Below are 23169 nucleotides of genomic sequence, written 5' to 3' on the forward strand. Positions count from 1 at the left end.
CGGATGTTAATCTCTAAAAGAAAGCTGCCATCTTTTCCCTTTTCTTTAGGAAAGAGTCCTGGACTGGGGCAGAGAAGCCCTGGATTCCAACTCTTGCTCTTACCCCCACCACTGCCAACTTTTTAAGTAGCTACACTAGTGGGGCAAGCACTGGACCCAGAGCTTTCTACACATTTCACTCTTAAACAACCTACTAGGTGGGCATTATTTTTTTAAAATATTTTTTTATTTTATTAATTTTTTACAGAGAGAAGGGAGAGAGAGTTAGAAACATCGATGAGAGAGAAATAACAATTAGCTGCCTCCTGCACACCCCCTACTGGGGATGTGTCCGCAACCAAGGTACATGCCCTTGACTAGAATCGAACCCGGGACCCTTGAGTCTGCAGGCCGACGCTCAATCCACTGAGGCAAACCAGTTAGGGCTAGGTGGGCATTATTATTCCTGTTTTGCACATGAGAAATGATCTCAGAAAGGTCAAATATTCCTTTCAATGTGCCACAGCTAGTAAATGCTAGAAACAGGACTTGAATTCAGGTTCTGTCTAACGGTTAGCCAATACATTATATTCTAACTGGCCAGTGACCTTGACCTTGAGCAAGTGACCTTGCTGCCTCAGTTTGCTTCACCATCAAACGAAGAAGTTATATTAGATGCTTTCCAAGGTTTCCTAGGTTGTTATGGGGAGACAGAAAAATTCTGCGCTTAAATCCAGGCAATGACACTAAGATCATGTATGAAGTACTTGACTTTTCTGAGCTTGTCTTTCCTCAAGTATAAAATAATACGTGCCTTCTAGTACTGTCAAAAGGATTAAAGGAGGTATATACAATCAAGTGCCTAGCCCAGATGAGGTTCTGAGCTTAAAATTCAAACTTTTTATTATGGAAAATTTCAAACATAAACAAAAGCACCTATTACATTAAGTTGTTAAAAAATCTTATCTTCTCATATTTGCAACATCTGTAATGATGTTTCCTTTTACACTCCTGATACTGGTTATTTAGGGTTTTCCTCTTTTCTTCTTGTTAAATGTTACCAGCTATATCAGTTATTATACCTCAGCTCCAAATCCACCCTTCTATATTCTGTTTGTGATTCAGGAGTTGAGACTATAAACCGCACTTCTGCATTGACAAATGTTCCCTCATAGGCTCTGTTAAAAGAGGGCATTCAAGAGAGACTGCAAAGCCAGAGGAGAAAGAAGGGACTTCTTCCATCCTGTTTTATTTTCATGAGGGGCTGCCGACTTGTGGTTCCTGTGATCAGCATCCCAACAACACTTTCTCACTGTGGCACCAGCACTTTGTAGCATCAGTCCCTTCTTCAGAGGCCTGGGGTCCAGCCTGGGGTCTCTCCTCTGAGCTCAGAAACCAGCACCAGCTGAGCAGTGCCTCCTCTTCAGACTTGAGTTTGGAGACCCTAAATTCTTCAATACTCCTCCCCTCAAGAGATAGGATCTATGTCCCTCCTATTTAAATCAGTGACTTTGACCAGCAGAGTAAGGTGGAAGTGACACCATATGAACTCTGAGACTAGGTTATGAAAGGCCCTGCTGCTTTTGCCTGGTTCTCTTGAGATGTTCCCTCTGGGAGAAGTCTTCTGCCAGGTATGAAGGTTGATTACACTGAGGATGAAGTCGCCCATGAAGGCAGCTCTAGTTTATAGCCACAGCTCCAAGGCAACAGCCAGTATCAAATGACACCCCACATAAGTGAGCCCTCTTGTACTTCTATTCCAGTGGGAGCCTTCAGATGTCTGCAGCCTGAGCTGACATGTGACACCAACCCTATGAGAGGCTCCATGTGAGGACTGCCTGGCTAAGCCCTTCCGAGTTCAAGACCCAAATTCAAGACAATTGTGAGCAAAATACACTGGTTTATTTTAAACTGGTAAGTTTGGGGTTGTTGTGTAACATTAGTAACTGAAATATGCGGCTATCGCCGCCCCCCCCGCCCCCACTTTTTTTTTTTTTTTTTGGAACTCCAATTAAACAAATGTTAGACCCTCTCACTTTATCTTCCATTTCTCTTAACCTCAATTCCATACTTTTTGTTTCTGCTGCATTTAAGTAATTTTTTCCTGATTTATTTTCCACTTTACTAATTCTTTCTTCAATTGAGTTTAATCTGTTATTAGTTCTGTACAGTGAGGTTAGCATTTTGGTTACTATAATTTTCATTTCTAGAGATTCTATTTGGTTCTTTAAAAAATTTGTTTGAAAAAGTTTCTTTTTTCTTGAACTTAATTTAAGTTTAATTTATTTCTTCAAGCATAGAAATTGCATTATTTTTATAATCATTGATAATTCTAATATGTGATATTTTTACAGGTCTCTTTTAAAATTAAAAAAAAATCCTTATCCAAGGATATGTTTATTGATTTAGAAAGAGAGATAGAGGGAGAGAGAGAGAGAGAGAGAGAGAGAGAGAGAGAGAGAGAGAGAGAGAGAATGCAACCTAGGTAGGTACCCTGGTTTGGAATTAAAACCACAACCTTTCGGTGTATGAGACAACGCCCAACCAAATGAGCCACCTTGGGATTTCTTGTGCAGTGTTAAGGTGCTCGTTTTTAAATTATTGGGTTCGCTTTATAGTTATTCTTGTTTTTCCTTTTCTACCATGTCAATTTTCCCAAGCATTTTCTCCCATATCCCTTCCCTTTTAAATTAGGTATTTCCCATGTGCTACGGACTAAGAATCCAAATAACCAATGCAGTAAGAAGTTGCAAAAAGTAAAATAAACATACTTGGAGACAGAGTTTCAAGAGCTCTTCCATGGTCAAGCTCAGTGCTCCTATTTAGCTGCTCAGAAATCTTTTTTTTTTTTTTAATATGTAATTCTCAGGTAGTTAAAATTTTAGGTAATTCTGGTTGCCTAAGCAAGTTGATCTCCAGATAGGTGAAATGCAAATGTTATTTTGAAGAGGTATTCTAAAAATTGCACTTAAGTAAATTTTCACATTGGTCTAAAGGAAAAATTTCTTCCCTTGCCTATAAATATTTCAGCTCTCTTAATTCTTGAATAGAATTTGAAATTAAACATAGCCTGATCCCCTGGTAAAGAGATCAATATATACATAACCATTCATTAAACCAATTAACAATATATACTGGGTGCTTACTATGTGACAGGCATCCTTCTATCCACTTGGGAGAGTTGCAGTGAATAAGATAAAGTCCCAGCTGCTCTCAAGGAATTAACAGTCTAGTTGGGGGAGGTAAACAATGAAATAAACGTCTAACTGGTTATAAATACTTTAAAGGTTATAAACACAACCTGATAAGGGGGGAGAGAGAATGATATGGAAGTATTATTTGAATAGGGTGATCAGAGAGAATTCTGATTCCATTGTTGTCAATGGCTGACCTCCAATAGACTCTTTATTAGGAGAGCAGGGAAAGCAAAGTGGCAACCAATTTATTTAAGCAGGGGACTTCAGATACTCACTTTCTAGTCCCCTACTTAGGGGATCTGGGTGCTTTTCTTTCAAAGTTTATTTTTTAATGCTGATCAATAAGAAATTGAAATATTTATATACTACTTGTACTAAAAAAAGTTTATATCCTACTTGCATTAAAATGTAGATTATGCATCAGAGGTTAATTAATACAACTGTCTTACTTTAAGGATGAGAAAACTGAGCTTTAGAAGGGAAGGGACTTGTTTAAGGTCACCAAGTGGGAGAGGCAAAGCTGGATCATAAGTTCCTGATTCCGTCTCCAACATTTTATAAACACACCATCTTATTTAAAGAATACAGAAAAAAAACACACAACAACACTCCAAAACGAGGTTTTAAAAGTCTGTTTCCTACCTGAAAAGGATGTGAAGATAAGAACCAAGGCCAGTTAAAATATGCCACCATGCATGAAATTGTGTGGTAACACCTACAATAGGTGGTACCTTCTTTCGAAAGTTCCTATGAGGAGAGGGGGGAAAATCACTATGTTCAGTATGTATTTCTTAAAGATTAAAACCTCTTTACAACATAACCATACCATTGCATACCTAAAATATTAACAACTAGAGGCCCAGTGCATGAAAATTTGTGCACTTGGGGGCGTCCCTCAGCCTGGCCTGCACCCTCTCACGGTCTGGGACCCCTCAGGGGATGTCCACCTGCCGGCATAGGCCTGCTCCCTACAGGAATATCAGATATCCTTAGCGCTGCAAAGGAGGCAGGAGAGGCTCCCGCCATTAAGGCTGTGCTCACAGCTGTCAGCCTGGCTTGTGGCTGAGTGGAGCTCCCCTTGTGGGAGCGCACTGACCACCAGGGAGCAGCTCCTGCATTGAGCATCTGCCCTCTGGTGGTCAGTGTGCATCATAGCGACCAGTCTTTCCCAGTCATTCTGCTGTTAGGGTCAATTTGCATATTACCCTTTTATTATATGGGACTAGAGGCCCGATGCATGAAATTTGTGCATGGGGGCGGGGTGTGTGTGTCCCTCAGCCCAGCCTACTACCCTCTCCAATCTGGGACCTCTCGAGGGATGTCCGACTGCCCGTTTAGGCCCGATCCCAGTGGGCTCCTTTTGGAGGTCAATCTGCATATTACTCCAGTGGGATCGGGCCTAAATGGGCAGTTGGACATCCCTCTCACAATGCAGGACTGCTGGCTCCCAACTGCTCGCCTGCCTGCCTTCCTGATTTCCCCTAACCACTTCTGCCTGCCAGCCTGATCATCCCCTAACCACTCCAATGCCAGCCTGATTGATGTCTAACTGCTCCCCTGCCAGCCTGTTTGCCCCCAACTTCCCTCCTCTGCCAGCCTGGTCACCCCTAACTGCCCTCCCCTGCAGGCTTGATTGCTTCCAACTGTCCTCCCTTGCAGGCCTGGTTCCTCCCAACTGCCCTCCCCTGCTGGCCATCTTGTGGTGGCCATCTTGTGTCCACATGGGGGCAGGATCTTTGACCACATGGGGGTATCCATATTGTGTGTTGGAGTGATGGTCAATCTGCATATTACTCTTTTATTAGATAGGATAGAGGCCTGGTGCATGGGTGGGGGCCAGCTGGTTTGCCCTGAAGGGTGTCCCGGATCAGGGTGGGGGTTTCCTTGGGGCGTGGGGCAGCCTGAGCGAGGGGCCTGTGGTGGTTTGCAGGCCAGCCACGCCCCTTGGCAACCCAAGTGGAGGCCCTGATATCTGGAATTTATTTACCTTCTACAATTGAAACTTTGTAACCTGGAGTGGAGCCAAGCCTCCAGCTCGCTCTGTGGCCGGCAGCCATTTCTGTTGGGGTTTGTGTATATCTTTTATAATTGAAACTTTGTAGCCTGGAGCGGAGGCCTGGGCCGGCCAGGGTGTGCGGAAAGCAGGGGGCAACCCTAGCCTCCTGCTCTTTCCAGCTCCATGGCTGCCACCATTTCTGTTTGGATTTGTTTACCTTCTATAATTGAAACTTTGTAGCCTTGAGTGGAGGCTTAGGCCGGGAAGGGAAGGTGGAAAGCTTGGCTTCATCCGTTGCCTGGGAAACCCAAGCCTCCCTCCTGCTCTCTGTGGCTGTAGCCATCTTGGTTGGGTTTATTTGCATACTTGCTCTGATTGGCTGGTGGGCATGGCTGGTGGGCGTGACTTGTGCATGTAGCGGAGTGATGGTTAATTTGCATATTACTCTTTTATTAGGTAGGATAATCCATTAATATCATCAAATATTCAAATACCAATCAAAGTTCCAATCATCTCATAAACTGTTTTTTTCAAAGTGGTGTTGTTTGCATCAAAATCCAACACATATTGTATTTGGTTGATATATCTCATAAATCTCTTTTAATCTATATGTTTCTTCTCCTTTTTTTTCTCCCCTCTGCTGAGATCAGATCATTCATCCTGTAAATTTCCCACAGTCTGAATTTTGCTGATTGCCTCTCTGTGGTGCTGTTCAACACAGTCCTCTGTGCTTTGGCAAAACTGTGAATTTTGAGTTGGAAGGATCCACTATTTTAATTTATTTAACATGTTAATTTTAATGGAAATTGAGGCCCAGAAAGATAGTGTTATAGTAACAGACTAGGGTCCAGAGACCCAAGATTTAAACTCTAGTCAATACATAATTGCTGACAAGGTGAAAAAAAGGAACACTTGCCTTTCTTAGAGAATAGCATTAAGCATGTGAAAGTACAAAATTATATACATGTATTTCATATCCTATTTTAAATCACTCTTATTTATTCAGTAAAGCAAATTGGGCAGATTTCAAAGACTTAGTCAACATTTGATTAAAAATCTCTATAGATATTACAAAATATTCTTAGGTCTAAATTTTTAAAAATTTAAAAAAGTCTTCCCAGAAGTTTATTATATTTTTCATACCTTTTAAATTTCAAAAATGGCAAAAATTCACTTCAGGGCACTAATAATTCTATATGCCTATGAAATTCTGCTTAATAGATTGCTCCAAAAATATTTTTCAAAGACTAAAAATGTATCTTACCTCAGTGGATCACAAAAGATGTTATCTACGTTCCATAATAAAAATCCCAATAAAAATATACCCAAAGATGTATAACCCAGTCCTCTAAGCCATGGATAAACCCTGTGGAAAAATTAAAAAGCACAATGAAATTTTGCTGTGTCATGTCATGATCAGAGCTTGAAGTAATCACTTTCATGAGAAGGAAAGATTATTGTTAGTATTAAAAGCAAACCTATCTATTAAATTATCTAATACATTTGCCTATTACATTTAGCCTTTAAAAGGTACTGAGAGAGAATGTGCTTCTAAGACTTGGCTAGGTATATCAAGAAGGTAATGTAAAAGCCCCCAGGAACTTTATCAGTTCCATGGAAGTGCAAGGGGAGTGGTGGAACATAATTAACATTGAGTCACCTGCTCTGTGTCAGGCACTATAGTAAATTAGATACACACTACACACTAAACACACACACACACACGTACACACAAATTAAATCTTCAAATAAACCCTATGAAGCAGGCATTATTCTTTTTACTTCACCAATAAGAACTGAAGCTTGATGAGTTACTCAAAATAATAGCAGCTTATATCTATACTTAATAGCTGCAATGAGGTTTCATTGACTTACATTAAAATGCATATATTTAAAGTGTACATTTGATGAATATATTCATATGTATCCATGAAACCAACAACACACTCAAGATAATAAATATATCCATTACCTCTAAAAGTAGAGTTTGCATTTTTTATAATGTTGTATAAATGAAATAATACAGCATATCTGCTTTATTGTATGTGTTTTTTCCACTTGGCATAACTATTTTGAAATTCATCCATGTAGTTATATATATCAATACATCAGTTCCTTTTATTCCTAAGTAGTATTCCGTTATATAGATATATCACAATTTATCAGTCCAAATATTGGTGGACATTGGTGTTTTCAGTCTTCTTTGCCATACAAAGCAGCTACTACCATTCATAAATAAGTCTTTTTATGGACATACGCTTTTATTTCTCTTGGGTAAAAAGCTAGGAGAGGAATGGCAGGTGAATGCTCAACTTTCTAAGACTGCTAAACTGCTTTCCTAAGTGATTGTGTTTTCCTAAGTGATTTTACATTCCCATCAGCAGTGTGGTTTTAATTTGCATTCTTTAATGGCTAATGCCATTGAACATCCTTTCACCTGCGTGTCTGCCAACCATCTAACTTTTTTGATAGTTTGCTGATCTTTGTCCATTTAAAAAATTGTTGTTTGCCATATTATTGCATTGTAAGAGTTCTTTATATATTCTAAATGTAAATCTTTTGTTGGATATATATTTTGCATATATTTTCTCCAACTATGTGACTTGCCCTTTATATTCTTAACAGTGTCTTTTGAAGAACAAAAGTTTGTTATTTTGATGAAGTTCAATTTATCAATATTTTAATTATAGTTTACACTTTTTGTGTCCTATTTAATAACTCTTTGCTTAAGCAAGCCTGCAAAAACTCCTGCTCTATTTTCTTCTAAAAGTGTTTTAATTTTTACATTTAGGAATTTGATTCACTTCTAGTACATTTTTGTAATGGTGTGAGTTTAAGTTAATTTTAAAAATAAGACTATTAAACTGTTCAGCACAATTTGAAAAGATTACCTTTTCCTCACAGAAAAACCTTAGATGCTTATTTAAAATTAGGTCAGTATGGATATGTAGGTCTATTTTAGAATGGGCCTATTTTTGGATGTTCCATTGATTTATATTTCATTCTTACCAGTAATACCACATTGTCTTAGTGTGGCACAGAGCAAAACAAGTAGAATAAGTCCTCTAACTTTACTGTTCTTTTTCAAAAATGTTTTGGCTATTCTAGATCCTTTGCCTTCCTATGTAAATTTCAGAATCAGTTTCTCATTTTTTTAGTCTATAATTTTTAAAAGGCTTTAATATACTTGTACATTATAAACAAAAGGAGGCCATCATATATAGCTTTCCTCAAATTTCTTTTTAATAAAATATATTTTATTAATTTTTTACAGAGAGGAAGGGGGAGGGATAGAGAGTTAGAAACATCAGATGAGAGAGAGACATCGATCAGCTGCCGCCTGCACACCCCCTACTGGGGATGTGCCCGCAACCAAGGTACATGCCCTTGACTGGAATCGAACCTGGGACCCTTCAGTCCGCAGGGTTGATGCTCTATCCACTGAGCCAAACCGGTTAGGGCTCCTCAAATTTCTTTAATTTTGAAACTCTTGTTTTCACATGGTGCCTATTAGCAACTTGCTTAAAGAACTAGTATTCCTTGTAATTATACCATAATGAATGTTGGGTTATATAGTTTTCATTCAATATCCCTCTTGGAATTGGGTTTTATGTATTATTTCAATTTAGGCTATAGATTTATTGCCTGAATGTACTCTAATCATAGTGTGATGATCCAAGCTACTTACCATGTAACAATATAAATTGATCGAAGTACTAATGTGAAGACCAACATTCCATACATGACCTAAATAAGAAAGGAAAAAATGATGTTACTAAAATCATTATTCTTTGGCAAAGAAAGTATAGTTCTCCCAATTAAATGTAAACATTTATTATCTTTTATTACATTTTAAAGAACAGAATTTTTAAAAATATATAATTATATAACTAAGAGTCATGCTAACCTTTGAGGAAAACTTAAGAGCCTGTTGTGAATAACCAGCATCAGAAGTTCTGTGTCCATTTTAGTTTTTATGTTATGTGAAATTTTAAATATCTGCCCAAACCGGAACAGATGCTATAATTTTGCCTCACATTCCCTAGATCCTTCCCTTCTCTTTAGTTTCACTTTCAGCAACTGATTCTACTTCCCAGGTTGCTGGCTCAACCTCCAGCAGGAGGCGCACAGGACGTTTCTCTCACATCAGTTTTTTTCTTTCTCCCCTCCCGTCCTCTCTCTCTCTAAAATCAATAAAAAAAAATAGAAAAAAAATTGGTCAGATTACTTAACCTCTAATTCTACTATCTCACCTACAAAATGAAGATGATAATATCTATACAGGTTTGTTGATATTTTTATTACAATAGGTAAGTCAGTCCATATAAAGTATATGAAAGAATATATAACACTTAGTACATAAGAGATATTAAAAAATGTCAGCTTCTTTTCTAAGTGTGCTTACATAGTAGTTTATTTACATCTCTAATTTGTAATTAAGTGGCATAAATGGAATATAATAAAATTTAAATAAATCTGCTTAAGTTCCTGTCTAGAACCAATCCGTAGGAGACATCCACTTTGGCAGGAAGAGTTTAAGTAATAGTACTCTCTGAGACATTAGATGAGATCTCACTGAGATACTCAAGTACTGATTTGTTAATTAGCTGCTTAAAGAGGGTTAACTAACTTCTTAAATGTTCTTTTAATCTATTCTCATATACACTTTTTCTTATTTCCTTATTTAAGATATATTGGTGTATATAGTGAATGTGGTGGCTATGTGATTTGTGTATTTTACAACTTTGCAAGGCTATCAAATTAAATAAAAGCATTTGGCTCTCTTTTGGAGATGTTTGGATCACCTTATATTTAATACAGTAGTAGAACTGGTATCAAGATTTTCTCTCTCTGGGAAGCTAATCTGATTAGCAAGACCATCATCCTAGTTGTGGCAGATATTTTTAAAATGTTTATTAGCTCCTTCTAATAGTATAGCACTATTTATCTCTCTAGGCCCAACTCAAATATATCCTTTCAGAAGCTTTCTGTGATTATTACAGGCAAAATTTTATGCATGTCATCTTATATCTCAATATGTACTTTTAGTATCACACTGTTTATTGCCTTATGCTTTTAACTTATATTATTTTTATATTATCCTCGTGAAAAAATACTTCTTTTTCTGAACATTTTCAGATAAAGAAATTGAAGAATAGGCACATCAGAAATTTGTCCATGGATAATAAAGTGGCAAGAAATCAGAGTGGTAAGAAATCAAGATTCCAAACTCTCAAGCCAGAGCTCCTTTAGATTAGACAATGTTGCTTTTCCCTCCTTTTCCATTATTTTTAAGATCTTGAAAGTTATTGTAAATCTTGTCATAAACTCCAAAACAATTTTCTACTTAAAAATTCCAAGACAACCCAGCCAGTATGACTCAGTGGTTGAGGGTCAACCTATGAACCAGGAGGTCACAGTTTGATTCCCAGTCAGGGCACATGCCCTGGATGCGGGCTCCATCCCTAGTAGGGGGTGTGCAGGAGGCAGCCGATCAATGATTCTCTCTTGTCATTGATGTTTCCATCTCTCTCTTCCTCTTCCTTCCCCTATGAAATCAATAAAAAAAATAATTCAGCTTATGAGCTGGGAGCAGTGGGAGAGAGACATGGAAGCCACATGAATTATTTGTAAATGTTGTTTTAATAAAAGCAGAGCTTTTTCTAAAAAAACAACAAAACAAAACACATCAACATGAAAGAATAAAAACAATACTCCAAACTCAACTCTTAGAAAAGTTTTCTTTTACGAATGATACCCAGAAAATAAATAGGGATAGATTTTTTTAAAGCCATAAGTATAGATAGTTTTGATTATAATTACTTAACAGATCAGCACAGGATATTCTAGGTTAGATATTTGAGGTAGAGGCCTCTTTAAAAAAGCTTTTCAATAGCAATAGTGGGTCATTTTTCCCTAACCTGTTTTTTAATACTGGAGTAAGTAATAATTTAGTTACATGCAGTAGATGCACTTTTGTTTGTTAATCCTCACTGAGGATATTTCTTTCCATTGATTTTCAGAGAGAGTGGAAGGAAGGGTGGTAAGAGAGAAAGACACATCAACTGGAGAGGGAATCCTGCAACCCAGGTATGTGCTCTTATAAGACATATATGTTACAAATTTTTTTTACAAGTCTATTTTCCTGACCAGACAGTGAGCACTTTGAGACCAGTGGCCATCTTATTTGCCTTGGTATAATAATATTAGTTAACTAGAGGCCCGGTGCATGAAATTTGTGCACTGGGAGGGGGGTGTCCCTCAGCCCAGCCTGCACCCTCTCCAATCTGGGATCCCTCTCACAATCTGGGACTGCTGGCTCCTAACCACTCACCTGCCTGCCTGCCTGCCTGATTTCCCATAACCTCTTCTGCCTGCCAGCTTGATCACCCACTAACGGCTCACCTGACAGTCTTGATCACCCCCTAACCGCTCTCCAACACCTAACTGCTCCCCTGCTGGCCTGATCGCCCCCAACTGACCTTCCCTGCCGGTCTGATCGCTCCCAACTGCCCTCCCCTGGAGGCCTGGTCCCTCCCAACTGCCCTCCCCTGCAGGCCTAGTTGCCCCCAACTGCCCTCCCCTGCCAGCCATCTTGTGACAACGTGGGGGCAGCCATCTTGTGGTGGCCATATTGTGATGACATGGGAGTGGCCCTCTTGTGACAATGTGGGGTGGCCAACTTGTGGCGGCCATCTTGTGACAACATGGGGGCGGCCATCTTGTGATGACATGGGGGCGGCCATCTTGTGATGATGTGAGGGTGTGAGGGTCAATTTGCATATTACCTCTTTATTATATAGGATGCTTACTGAGTGCTTACTATGTGCTAAGGTTTTTTTATATGCATTTCTCATTTAATCCTCAGACAACTTTATACCAATTTTAGGCAGCATATTAAACTCCTTAAGTGCAGGGACCTCTCTATTTCGTTTATTAATATATCTCTTGTGCCTAGTACAGCACCTGGCACTTAAAAATCTCAAAGAAGTTAAGTAACTTGTCCAAGGTATACAGCTAATAAGTGGGGAGACTAGATTGGAATCCAAGTCTGTTTGACTTTAGATCTTAACCTTTTGCACTCGGATGTCGAGATTAAAATTACTCTTTGAATGTATCAATAATTTGAAATATAAAAAAATCCAAATAAGTAAGTTTGTATGAAAAGAAACTCGTTTTTTATTCTACTGCCATGCTTTGTAAAATCTGGGGTATTTAAAAAATTAAATCCCAAGTAGAATAAAGGAATTGAGAAAAAAGCAAGTGAGTGCAAAGGGTTAAAGTCTTTTTTTTAATGTATTTTTATTGATTTCAGAAAGAAAGGGAGAGGAAGCGATAGAAATATCAATGATGAGAGAGAGTCATTGATCGGCTGCCTTCTGCACGCCCCCTAGTAGGGATCGAGCCCACAACCCTTCAGTCCACAAGCTGGCACTCTGTCCACTGAGCCAAACCAGTAAAGCTAGATCTTAAAGTCTTACTTTTATGCCTCTTTAATTACAACTTACAGCTCAGAATTTGGTACTGAGAAAGTACACAGTGGAAGTGGACATCTGTTGAATGAATGAATGTATTCTACTTCAGGTTATTTAGCTACTTCACACTAGCATTCCCCTACTTCTTCACTTCTCCATCCTCATTTTTATTTTATTTTATTTTTTCCAGCCTGATTTCTAATCTCTAAGCCTAGAATATAAGCCATAGCTATAATCTTTCATTCTGTCTCCCTTCCTATCAGCAAACATTACCACTCTACACAGAGAAGAAAATATTTATTACTGGAAAAACATGTGGAAATTACAGCATGAGATATTATATGAATACTAGTGCCCTGGTGCACGGATTCATGCACATTGAAAGGAAATTAATTAGAAGGTGGCCAATGGGGTGGGACTGGGCGAGACGGGCCAGACACACCCTGGAGCCAACCTCCTGTGGTCCCTCCCCGGCTGGCCGCACCTGGGGCGGCACCATGGCTCAAAGGGCATCTGTGGAGTGAGCGGGTCCCTCTGGCAGGTGGGGTCCCTAGGCCTGGCCTGCAGGGGTCGAGCTGAAACTGGCTCTCCAACATCCCCTGAGGGGTCCCAGATTGTGAGAGGGCGGTTCTCGGGTTACGCACCCTGGAATCAGGCTCCCTCCTCTCTAGTTCTGGGGTGCATCACCAGAGAACTGCAGCTGCCAAGTCACCACAGCTTGGCAGCTCCTGCATTGAGCGCCTGCCCCCTGGTGGTCAGTGCATGTCATAGCTACCGGTCGGAGCATCTGCCCCTTGGTAGTCATTGCACGTCATAGCTACCGGTTGGACGGTCGGACGGTGGCTTAGCCTTTTATATATATATAGATTTTTTTACTGTTATTACATAAACATAATGTCAAATAGATCTAAAATAGAAAATGGAAAATTGGTCATAAACTTACAAAAATTAACCTCAAATTTCCAAATTTTGTTTTTTTGTGGTTGATTTTTCTTTCTTATAAAGGCAAACAAAAATATTATAAAACTGGAACTATTTTTAATATAAACTTACTTCTTCATTTTCTACAGTGTCAATAAATCTTTCTAAACAATGACATCACTTCAATCTATAATAAACAGGGAAGTGAGTTGAGGGTGTCCTCTCCTGTAACATCTACTATGTCTATTTTCAGCTGACCTGTAGAAAAGCAAGGCAGAATAATGTGGTTTTGGGGAATTTATTTAAAAAACAGATTTCGGCCCTGGCCTGGCAGCTCTGTTGTGTTAAGAGTGTCATTCCAATACTCCAGTTGCAGTTTTGATCCCCGGTCAGAGTACATATTAGAATCAACCAATACATAAATAAATGGAACAACAAATTGATCTCTTCCATCCCTCTCTCCCTCTCTGTTTACACATAAATAAATAAATGTATATAATCCAATATCTCTGTTTAAATAAATAAATAAAAACCAGATTTCAGTTAGATGATTACTGTCTAGCTTCAGTTTAAAAAGTTATAGGTATATTTACTTATTATATAAGCACAAAATAATCTAAAACTATAAAACTTCTGACACTCCTGAAATGTGTGCTTATTTATTTATTTTTACTTGTTAGTTTGTTAAAAGAATGGTGACAGGAGTCAAACAAATCTAGATTATAATCCTGGCTCTGCCTCTTAATAACTATGTAACCCGGGGACAAATTATTTAATATTTGTGAGCTCATTTTCCTTCTAATGTGGATAATAAGCCCTAATTTGCAGGCCTGCTAGAGAGACTAGTCTGTGTAGCAATGAGCATAGTACCAGGCACTTGGTGGCACTCAATAAACAATAGCTCTCTCTAGTTAGGGTCTGCTACTTTATTTCATTCTGGTTTCATTATGGGATGCACTTAAATCATTATTTCCTCCAGCAGTTTCCTGTGTTTGTTTCCCTCAATTTAAATAACCTTCTACCTCAAAAAACTTATCACAATAATAAAGAGCTAATATGCTAATGGTCGGGACGCCATAACACGTAACGACCTATCTCAGGAGGCTGCCTGCGCGTGCTCCAGAGACGGGGCTGAAGCGGGGAGGCGCCCAGAGGAGGCATAACCATCCCGTGCTGGGGAGGGCAGGGGTGAGAGCCCATAGCACCCCCTCATCAGTCCTTCGCCACCCACTGCTCGCACTCAGAGCGCCCTGCCACCCACTTGCCAGGGGAAGGAGCACAGCGCAGCCGGCGGGAGGCTTCCATGCTCTCCTCTGGCGCCATGATGGGGTGGAGCTGTCGTGTTGCTCCGGAGATGGGGGGAAGCAGGGAGGCTCCCGGAGAAGGTGGGACCAGCCCGAGGTGACTGGAGGGACTGAGGACGGGGCTGGAAGTGGCCAGAGAAGGCCAGAGGGGTTAGGAGCTGGGCCAGGCATGCCGGAGCTCTGTGTGGAGTTTCGGGTGTCAAGGCAGGGCTGCAGGTGGGTGGGTGGGGGTGCGCGATTTCATGCACTGGACTCCTAGTAATATATATTAGGAGGAAAATATTCAAGGACTTTTCACTCTATCTTTTCTAGAAAATAATGTCATAAAAGACTTTATATATATATGTTCATAAGGTTTCCTCCTTTTTTCTCCTTATATGAGCAATGTTGCACTTGCATTACTGAATACCAACAGCCAGGTGGGCCTGGGCATTGACTGTTTCAGGTAGATTCCTGTTAGCTACAGCTGGCTCCTGTAGGCACTTGAGTTTGCAACCTCTGTATCTGCATATTATTTATTAGAAAAGGAAAACATAAAGCAGGCAAGTATTGTTAATCAATCAAATGTGTAATAATTTTTAAGAATTACCTGATGGAATACAGGCTCCTTTACCTTAAGGTAAACCTGCAAAATATTAAAACATAGGTGAATGAAATGCATGATGAAGGGGAGAAGAAAACTTATTACAACAATTCTGCAAATTCCAAACCTCTCCTGCTTCCCTAGTCCTGCTACTCAGATCTGACTCCAGCCATATAAAACCAATCAGATTAAGTGGCAATGCCATAGGTGGGCTAGTCCTTACAGGTGGGTCTCTCCCAGTGCTAGCTTTACCATGGCAAACTACATGTTTCAAAATTGTTGTGGATATCTCTGGTCTCTTGGCCTCTGCATCAGCATCAAGGAGGGGCAAAGATGCATGGATACTTGTGACAGCTGAAGAGGTTATGCCTAGAACCCTGTAGCAGATATGTTCTACAGTATAAAGAACACTAGTCTTAGAGGTAGAGACACAAATTAAATTTCAGACTGCCACTTAGTTGCTACAGGCTTTGAGTAAGTGGCATCACAACCAAAAGACTAATTTTTCCTTATCTTGATAATGGGAATAATATTGGTGACAAATAAGAAGCTAAAATACATGAAAGTGCCCTGGCCGGTGTGGCATCATCCCATGCACCAAAGGGGTTGCTGGTTCAATCCCTTGTAGGGGGCATGCAAGAGGCAGCCTATCAATATCCCGCTCTCACATTGAAGTTTCTCTCTCCCTCTCTAAGAACCAATAAAATATCTTTTAAAAAGGGCATAAAAGTGACTAGCATAGTAGGTGCTCAAAAAGTGAAAACATTAAAAAAAAAATCTCTGCCCCAGCCAGTTTGGCTCAGTGGATAGAGCATCAGCCCGTGGGCTGAAGGGTCCCGGGTTTGATTCTGAACAAGGGCATATACTTTGGTTGCAGGCTTGATCCCCAGCCCTAGGACGCATGCGGGAGGCACCCAATCCATGTGTCTCTCTCACTTGGATGTTTCTCTCTGTCCCTGACTGCCTGCATCCTTTCTTGCACTCTGTAAAAATTAATGGAAAAATATCCTTGGGTGAGGATTAATAAAACAAATTTCTTGTGTTTCTGCCCAAAAGTTCTAAGTCACTTGCCCAGATGTGTTCCCAGTTACACAAACTCTAGTTTTAGGCTCCATTGTCATATGGGTGGTTAAATTCAGTCCAGTACACCTGGTTCTATGCCTATGGACAGTGTAATAGTCTATTAGAAATGCTTCACCATACTCTTGCCCAAGGGCCTGGCAAACTCCTACTCATCAGTTAAAAGTCAGCTTAAATGCCTTCTCTATGGAGCTTTCCTTGACCCACTCTAGAAATCTTCATTGATACTCCTTCATCTCATCCTTGTATGACTAGTTTTTACCTCTGTTATTGCAATTATTATCTTTTGAAGCAATTCTTCATTTTCACGTTTGACTTCTGTATTAGAATGTACTCCTCAAGCAAAGCAACTGCTTCTCAGTCATCTTTATATTTTCTACTGCTTCATATGATAGGTTTGCAATACAAGTTTGTTGAAATGAGTATATCTTTATACAAAATTCAATTCACTTGAGGAAAAAAGACACTTAGGTAGGCTCAGAAATGACCAGCTATCTCAACTTATTAGGAAAAGGTTAAAAAATAGTCATATTAGGCTCAACAGAGCAGAGCGAATCTCTCTCTCTCTCTTTTTAACAAACAGGAGACAATATATCCATCCATAAGAAGAAGTTCATTTCTCCCCATTTCTACTAAATATTAACCTTTTGATTTTTCCCCATTTTTTTAAACCAGAATTTTAAAAAGTTGTTTCAACTTTTTGTTGAGAAATAACACCTGAATGGGAAACAAAGAAGCAGTAACTGTGAGTTTTCTCTAGAAACATTTCAAATTGAACAGCATGAACCAAACACTGGAAGCAAAATGTGCCCAACTCCATAAAAGGCTAGTTCCCGTGCTCAATCTGTTAGAAACAAAATATGACTTACTGTGGTTACTATTAAACTGAATAGAACTAAGGTAAAAAGCAGATGGTAGTTTACTGAATTCTTGGTCTTGAAACATTCAAACCTTAAAAAGAGAGAGACAAAGAAAATTGCTTTAGAGTATATAACTAGAAAAAGAAATAGAATGCTGTTTGACCACTTACACACACACTTCTGGGTCTAGTGATGCCCATCATTTCTTCCCATCCATACTCTCATCTCAGAGAACTTGGACTGTCTACAGCCCCCAAGAGGTTGGGGGAACAGGAGTAGGCACCTTATTTAAACTGGACCAATGAGAGGCTCACCCCTGAAAATTTGTTGTTTGGAAGCTGGAGACCGAATCAGTCAAGTGTGGAGAGTCAAAGTATAAAGCCATAGGGATTCCAAGTCTGATGCTGACAACAGGGCAGCCAAACTGAATGCTCAACAGATGAATGAGCAGAGAAGTGGTCTGCAGGGAGGGGAAAATAAAGCAGACATAAAGACTTGAAGCCATGTTGAGAGGAAGGAATGGAGAAAAGAGGGAGGGAGAGAGAGAAGCTGTCCTTCCAGTTTAATGAGGCTCTATCTCCTCATGTTGGGTCCTACATCATTTCCTCATGTCCTTACAATAAATAAATCTCTCGTAACTCACACTAGCTTGAGTAGGTTCCTATATCTTTCAACTAACGATCCAGGAATAACATACTACTATAGAAAATATCACTATATTATAATCATCTTTTTACTTATCTGTCTCCCAACCAGACTGTGAATTCTTTGTGAATTCCATATATCTAGTCAATAGGATAGTATCTGACAGAGGAAATATTCAGTAAGTAAGGATATATAAACAAATATATGGCCATCAGTTAAGTATCCAATCTTTGAACCCATGTTTTAATACAAACAATAGGAGACTTCTCTCAGTTCACTAATCAATTGGCTGTGGGAATTGGACCCAACTCCTATTTCCTTCTCTGTAAAGAAAGGTGGAGGCACAGATGACTTATAAGATCTCTTTTGTCTTTAAATTCTGGAGCTTGATGACTTAGTAAAAAGAGCTCATCTGGAAGTATTTTTCTAGATCAGGGCAATTTTTCAGCCTAAGCCTGTTTTTTTGTAAATAAAATTTTACTGGAACATCGTCACATCCATTTGTTTACATATCTTCCGTGCTGCAACAGCAAAGTTGAAGGGGTGCAACAGATTACAGGCACACAAAGCCAAAAGGAGTTACTGTCTGGCCCTTTCCAGAAAAAAATTTCAGAACTTTTAAAATAATATGTTTTTAAATTGTTCTGAATTTTACATATCTTTAGAAGATATTCTTGAGCTAGCAATGATGACCATATTGAGAAGAATCAGCCAACCATCACATAAAGGGCTCGGAGGCTCAGAGACGTGTTAAGTATTAGTTCTGGGGAACAGAACATATATTTAGAAGGTAAGGTTGAAACAGGCTATAAAGCCAGGATGGGTGGAATAGGAAACTGAGATAGTTAAACAGCAGTTTGCAGCCATTTAGGAAATCTAGATGCCAAGCAGTTTGCAGCCACGTAGTAAATCCCATATTCCCTAAATCAAGGACATTTAAGAGTAAATGGTTTGAATTTCTCCTTCCCAACCAGAGGGTAAATAGCTTAAACCAGCGGTCGCTAACCTTTTGGACCTCACGAACCACCAGTGGTCCTCGGACCACCGGTTGGTGACCACTGGCTTAAATCACCCTACTCAGGGAGACAGCAGAAATCCAATTAGTGCCATTTGCTAACCACACCCAAGGACAGATGAAATTAAGAGAATAAATCTCATTTTGGTACATCAGCATAAAGCTGACGAATATCCTATTGAAATCCCCCCTAATCACCCAGCTTTTAAAATCCCTCAAAATAAAGGTCCCAGCACATGCTCTTCCTCCCAGGAACATGCCCATGCCTCCCCCATCCCGTTCTTTCCCCACAGGCATGCATCTCCTAAGTTGTAAGGGGCCCCACAAGGTTTGCAACTAGGGCAACACTGGGCAGTGGCAGTTCATCCTGGGCAAATCCCTTGAACCTGACACGCAGGCCCCCTTTTTCTGACTTCTTAGTGAGCCAAAGCAGACCAGGCTCGGCTCATTCCCCCAGCCCTTTCTTGTCTCACTGTCCCCAGTTTTAATAAATGTCCTCTAAAATTCACCTGGGAAGCAAGTTCTCAAATGCTATAGAGAATGACAGGAAGCTGGAGAAATTTTTGTGAAATTTTTCCTGCATGAAGTTAAGAACCCACACACTACCGGTGAGCCCTAGGCAGACCTGCTTAGGGCCAGGTCCCCTTTCCAGTAACAAGGTTACTAAACTTGTAGTTCAGTTTCCAACTCTGACACTTACTAACTACATGACCTTAGGTAAGTCACCTAAGCATAAATTCTGCTTTATATCTGTGGACTAACAAGGGGCTCTACAGATACCTTCCCAGATGATTTGATCATAAACCCCTAAGTGGTCAGGTCATGGTGGGTAGTAATGCCCCAGTCATATAACATTTTAGTAAAGGGTTTATCTTTGCCTTAAACAAGCCCTGTCCATTGTTTCTGTGCATCTAGGTCAGTGATGGCGAACCTATGACACGCGTGTCAGCACTGACACGTGTAGCCATTTCTGATGACACGCGGCCACTGAGGCGGCCGCATGCCGAATGAAACATTTGCTGCTCCTGAGGATGAAACATTTGCGAAATAATATTTTTTCCTCAAAGTGAAACACTACCCGAGTTATGCTCAGTTTTTTGGCGAAGTTTGACACACCAAGCTCAAAAGGTTGCCCATCACTGATCTAGGTTAACACACCTTTGAAATAAGCCTAACCACCTTTATGAAAGCACATCATCTTAACTATCCTATAATCCAATCCCTGCCTTGCTTTCTCCCACCTTCCGGTAATCTTTAGTTCCCTCCTTAATTCCAAATGCATAAAGTAAACTGCAAAACTGTCATTCTCTATAGCATTTGAGATCTTGCTTCCCAGCAACTGTCCACAGTTTTGGTTCAAACTCTTATAATAACTTTCTACAGACTTGGACGTTTCTTAGGTCAACATATACTTAGACAAGTTACTAAATCTCTCTGTGCTTCACTTCATCATCTATAATAAAGGGACAATATGCATTTATCTTTTTTTTTTAAATTTCTTTATTGATTAAGGTATCACATATTTGTCCTCGTCCCCCCATTTCCATCCGCATTTATCTTGTATAACATAGATAAATATTATTTTTATGGCATAATATGTAAAATCTTTACCTAAACCTGTATACATTTATAACTCAAGGAAAGGCAAATTATGTAAGTTATGTCAAATTTAAGTAATAGTCTACCTAAATTGGCTATATCACAAAAGTTAATAAACAACATTATTGTAACTTCCCAGAGATTATACTCTACATTAAGATCACAAATATTATAATCTTTTACACTATTATAATCTCTCAGTAATATTAACTGAGTTAGTTATATAACTTAATTCGCTATGAGGCCAATATAAATTTTAAAATATATGAAATAACTAAATTTTAAACTTAAATACTTACATGCAGTACACAAATATACAACTGCTGTAAATCATTGGGAGTTCATCCAATAGCTATAAGAAACAAAGACAGATAATAGGATGTGAATACTGTAGAGTTGCAATTATTATGCAAATAAAGTAAAATTTCATGATTAAATGGTCACCTCATTATCTCATATCTTTTATTGATTATTTTATATATTTATCATTATCTAATTTACCGAGTATGTTTATTTTAGTTTATTGTTTTTGAATAAACAAGCATATCCATCCATCTATCTGTCCTAATGTACATAGCTAAGTAGAATGCAGGACGTACTGGGCAGCTCAGATCTTTTGGTATCACAAACTATAATATCATACTTGCAGGAAAGTATCATGTTCACCATCTAGAGGTCTATGGGTACTATCAGTATTCTTTTGCATTTCTGCCCTTTTCTATAGCACTTAAGATGGATAAAATGTCCACTAATATACATAAGAAGAAGTATTAATGGTCGGGAAAGTCATTTAGTTAATCTAAGTAACCTATGCCTCTGAAAGATAATGTCATCAGCAATAATAATAATAATAATAATAATAATAATAGTAATAGCTATTATGTATTAAATTACAAGTGAGACACTAAGCTGAGTGTTATATAGATAGGTTATTGCTAATCCTTAAACCAATCCTGTATGGAGAGTGTTCTGAAGAGAGAAAGCATAGACGTGGGAGGACTAGCCAAGAAGTTACAGCACTCCAGGCTGAGGAAAATTGCTACTTGGATTAAGGTAGCAGAATTGGGAATAGATGTAAGTGAACAGGCTTGAGAAATATCTAGGAAGTAAAATAAACAGGGATTTGTGATTGATTTTATACAAAGCTCACTGTGAGGGAAAAGAAACTGCTAAGGATGACTCCCCAGTGTTTTGCCTAAACACTTCAGATGACGGTAGTACAGTTTACTGGAATTGTGAAAACAGAAAGTTATAAGAACAATTTTCAACATGTTGAGTTTAAGGTACCTGTGAGACAGCCAGGTGAAGATACCAATCAGGCAACTATAAATACAAATATGTAGCTGAAAGAAAGGTCTAGACTCCAGGTGTTGGCTACTTGTTTATTTTTTTTAAAAGAACTAAATTAAACTGAGCATATGCTAAAATAGCACGGACTTTAAAATGTGGGCGATATAGCCCTGGCCGGTTTGGCTCAGTGGATAGAGCGTCGGCCTTCGGACTGAAGGGTCCCAGGTTCGATTCCGGTCAAGGGCATGTACCTTGGTTACGGGCACATCCCCAGTAGGGAGTGTGCAAGAGGCAGCTGAATCGATGTTTCTCTCTCATCAATGTTTCTGGCTCTCTATCCCTCTCCTTTCCTCTCTGTAAAAAATCAATAAAATATATATTAAAAAAAAAAAATGTGGGCGATATAAATAGAAGTCTTATTTCAAAACCATAACTAGCAAAATTATTGCTAGTAAAAGAGCACTGAGTTCCAGAGTGGGGTGGGTTGTGGATCTGAAGATGAGTCTGCAGAGGTAGGCAGGGGCCAGATCACAAAGCCTGTGGTTCAAATTTATGAGCTTGAACTATAAAAAGTGACATGTTGGGAGAGCAGGGACTATATTTTATGTATCTCATGCCCAGCACTTGTACAAAGCCTAGCAAATATTGCTCAACACATGAAAACAATTAGTTTGTTTGTAGCAAGAGTACTTCTGTTCCACTGTGACAAATAGATAGGGAAGGCAGAAATACCAATTTTGGTTAGAGATAATTGATTAAGGTAGTGGTAGAGATAGCCATAGGTAGATATATCCAAGAGTTATTATGAAAGTTGAATCAAGGGGTTTTAGTGGTTGTAAAGGTGAGAAAGTAGAAATTAAAGAAGTGTCACAGGTTTTTGGCTTGGGCTTTCGGTGTAAGATGGTTCCATTCACTGAAATAGGGAACAAAGGAAAAAAGAAAGGTAATATTTATAACTAGAATATCTGTTGTTTACATTATAAAGTCTGAATTAGCTTACATTATTACCTAATATTTAAGCTATTTTTATTTTCGTATTATAAATAAAATTTTAGGTGAGTAAACGTTTTTCTTTGGTTTTATTTTCTAGGATAAGTAAATTTATTTTTACTTATAAGAAATAGATGAATACATTCATTTTTTACTAGCATTTATTTTTTCTAATATAAAAATATATGCTCAGTACAGAATACTTGGAAAAAGCAGAAAAAATTAAGACATTACC

The 23169-nt window shown here is 39.0% G+C and overlaps 1 protein-coding gene across 4 annotated transcripts in view; it reads right to left on the reverse strand.

The window, feature by feature from the left end:
• The window catches only part of ACER3 (alkaline ceramidase 3), a 98145-nt gene that overhangs the window by 25668 nt on the left and 49308 nt on the right, over positions 1-23169 (reverse strand). For all 4 annotated transcript variants that reach the window (XM_054724615.1, XM_008149998.3, XM_054724617.1 and 1 more), the window contains 6 exons: positions 20954-21006; positions 17405-17486; positions 15462-15497; positions 8861-8919; positions 6437-6538; positions 3819-3923 (listed from right to left, as the gene is read on the reverse strand). In XM_054724615.1, the coding sequence (XP_054580590.1) occupies positions 3819-3923; positions 6437-6538; positions 8861-8919; positions 15462-15497; positions 17405-17486; positions 20954-21006 (437 nt within the window). The remainder of the gene's footprint in view (positions 1-3818; positions 3924-6436; positions 6539-8860; positions 8920-15461; positions 15498-17404; positions 17487-20953; positions 21007-23169) is intronic.

This window comes from Eptesicus fuscus, chromosome 13 (genome assembly GCF_027574615.1).
Source record: "Eptesicus fuscus isolate TK198812 chromosome 13, DD_ASM_mEF_20220401, whole genome shotgun sequence".
NCBI lineage: Eukaryota > Metazoa > Chordata > Mammalia > Chiroptera > Vespertilionidae > Eptesicus > Eptesicus fuscus.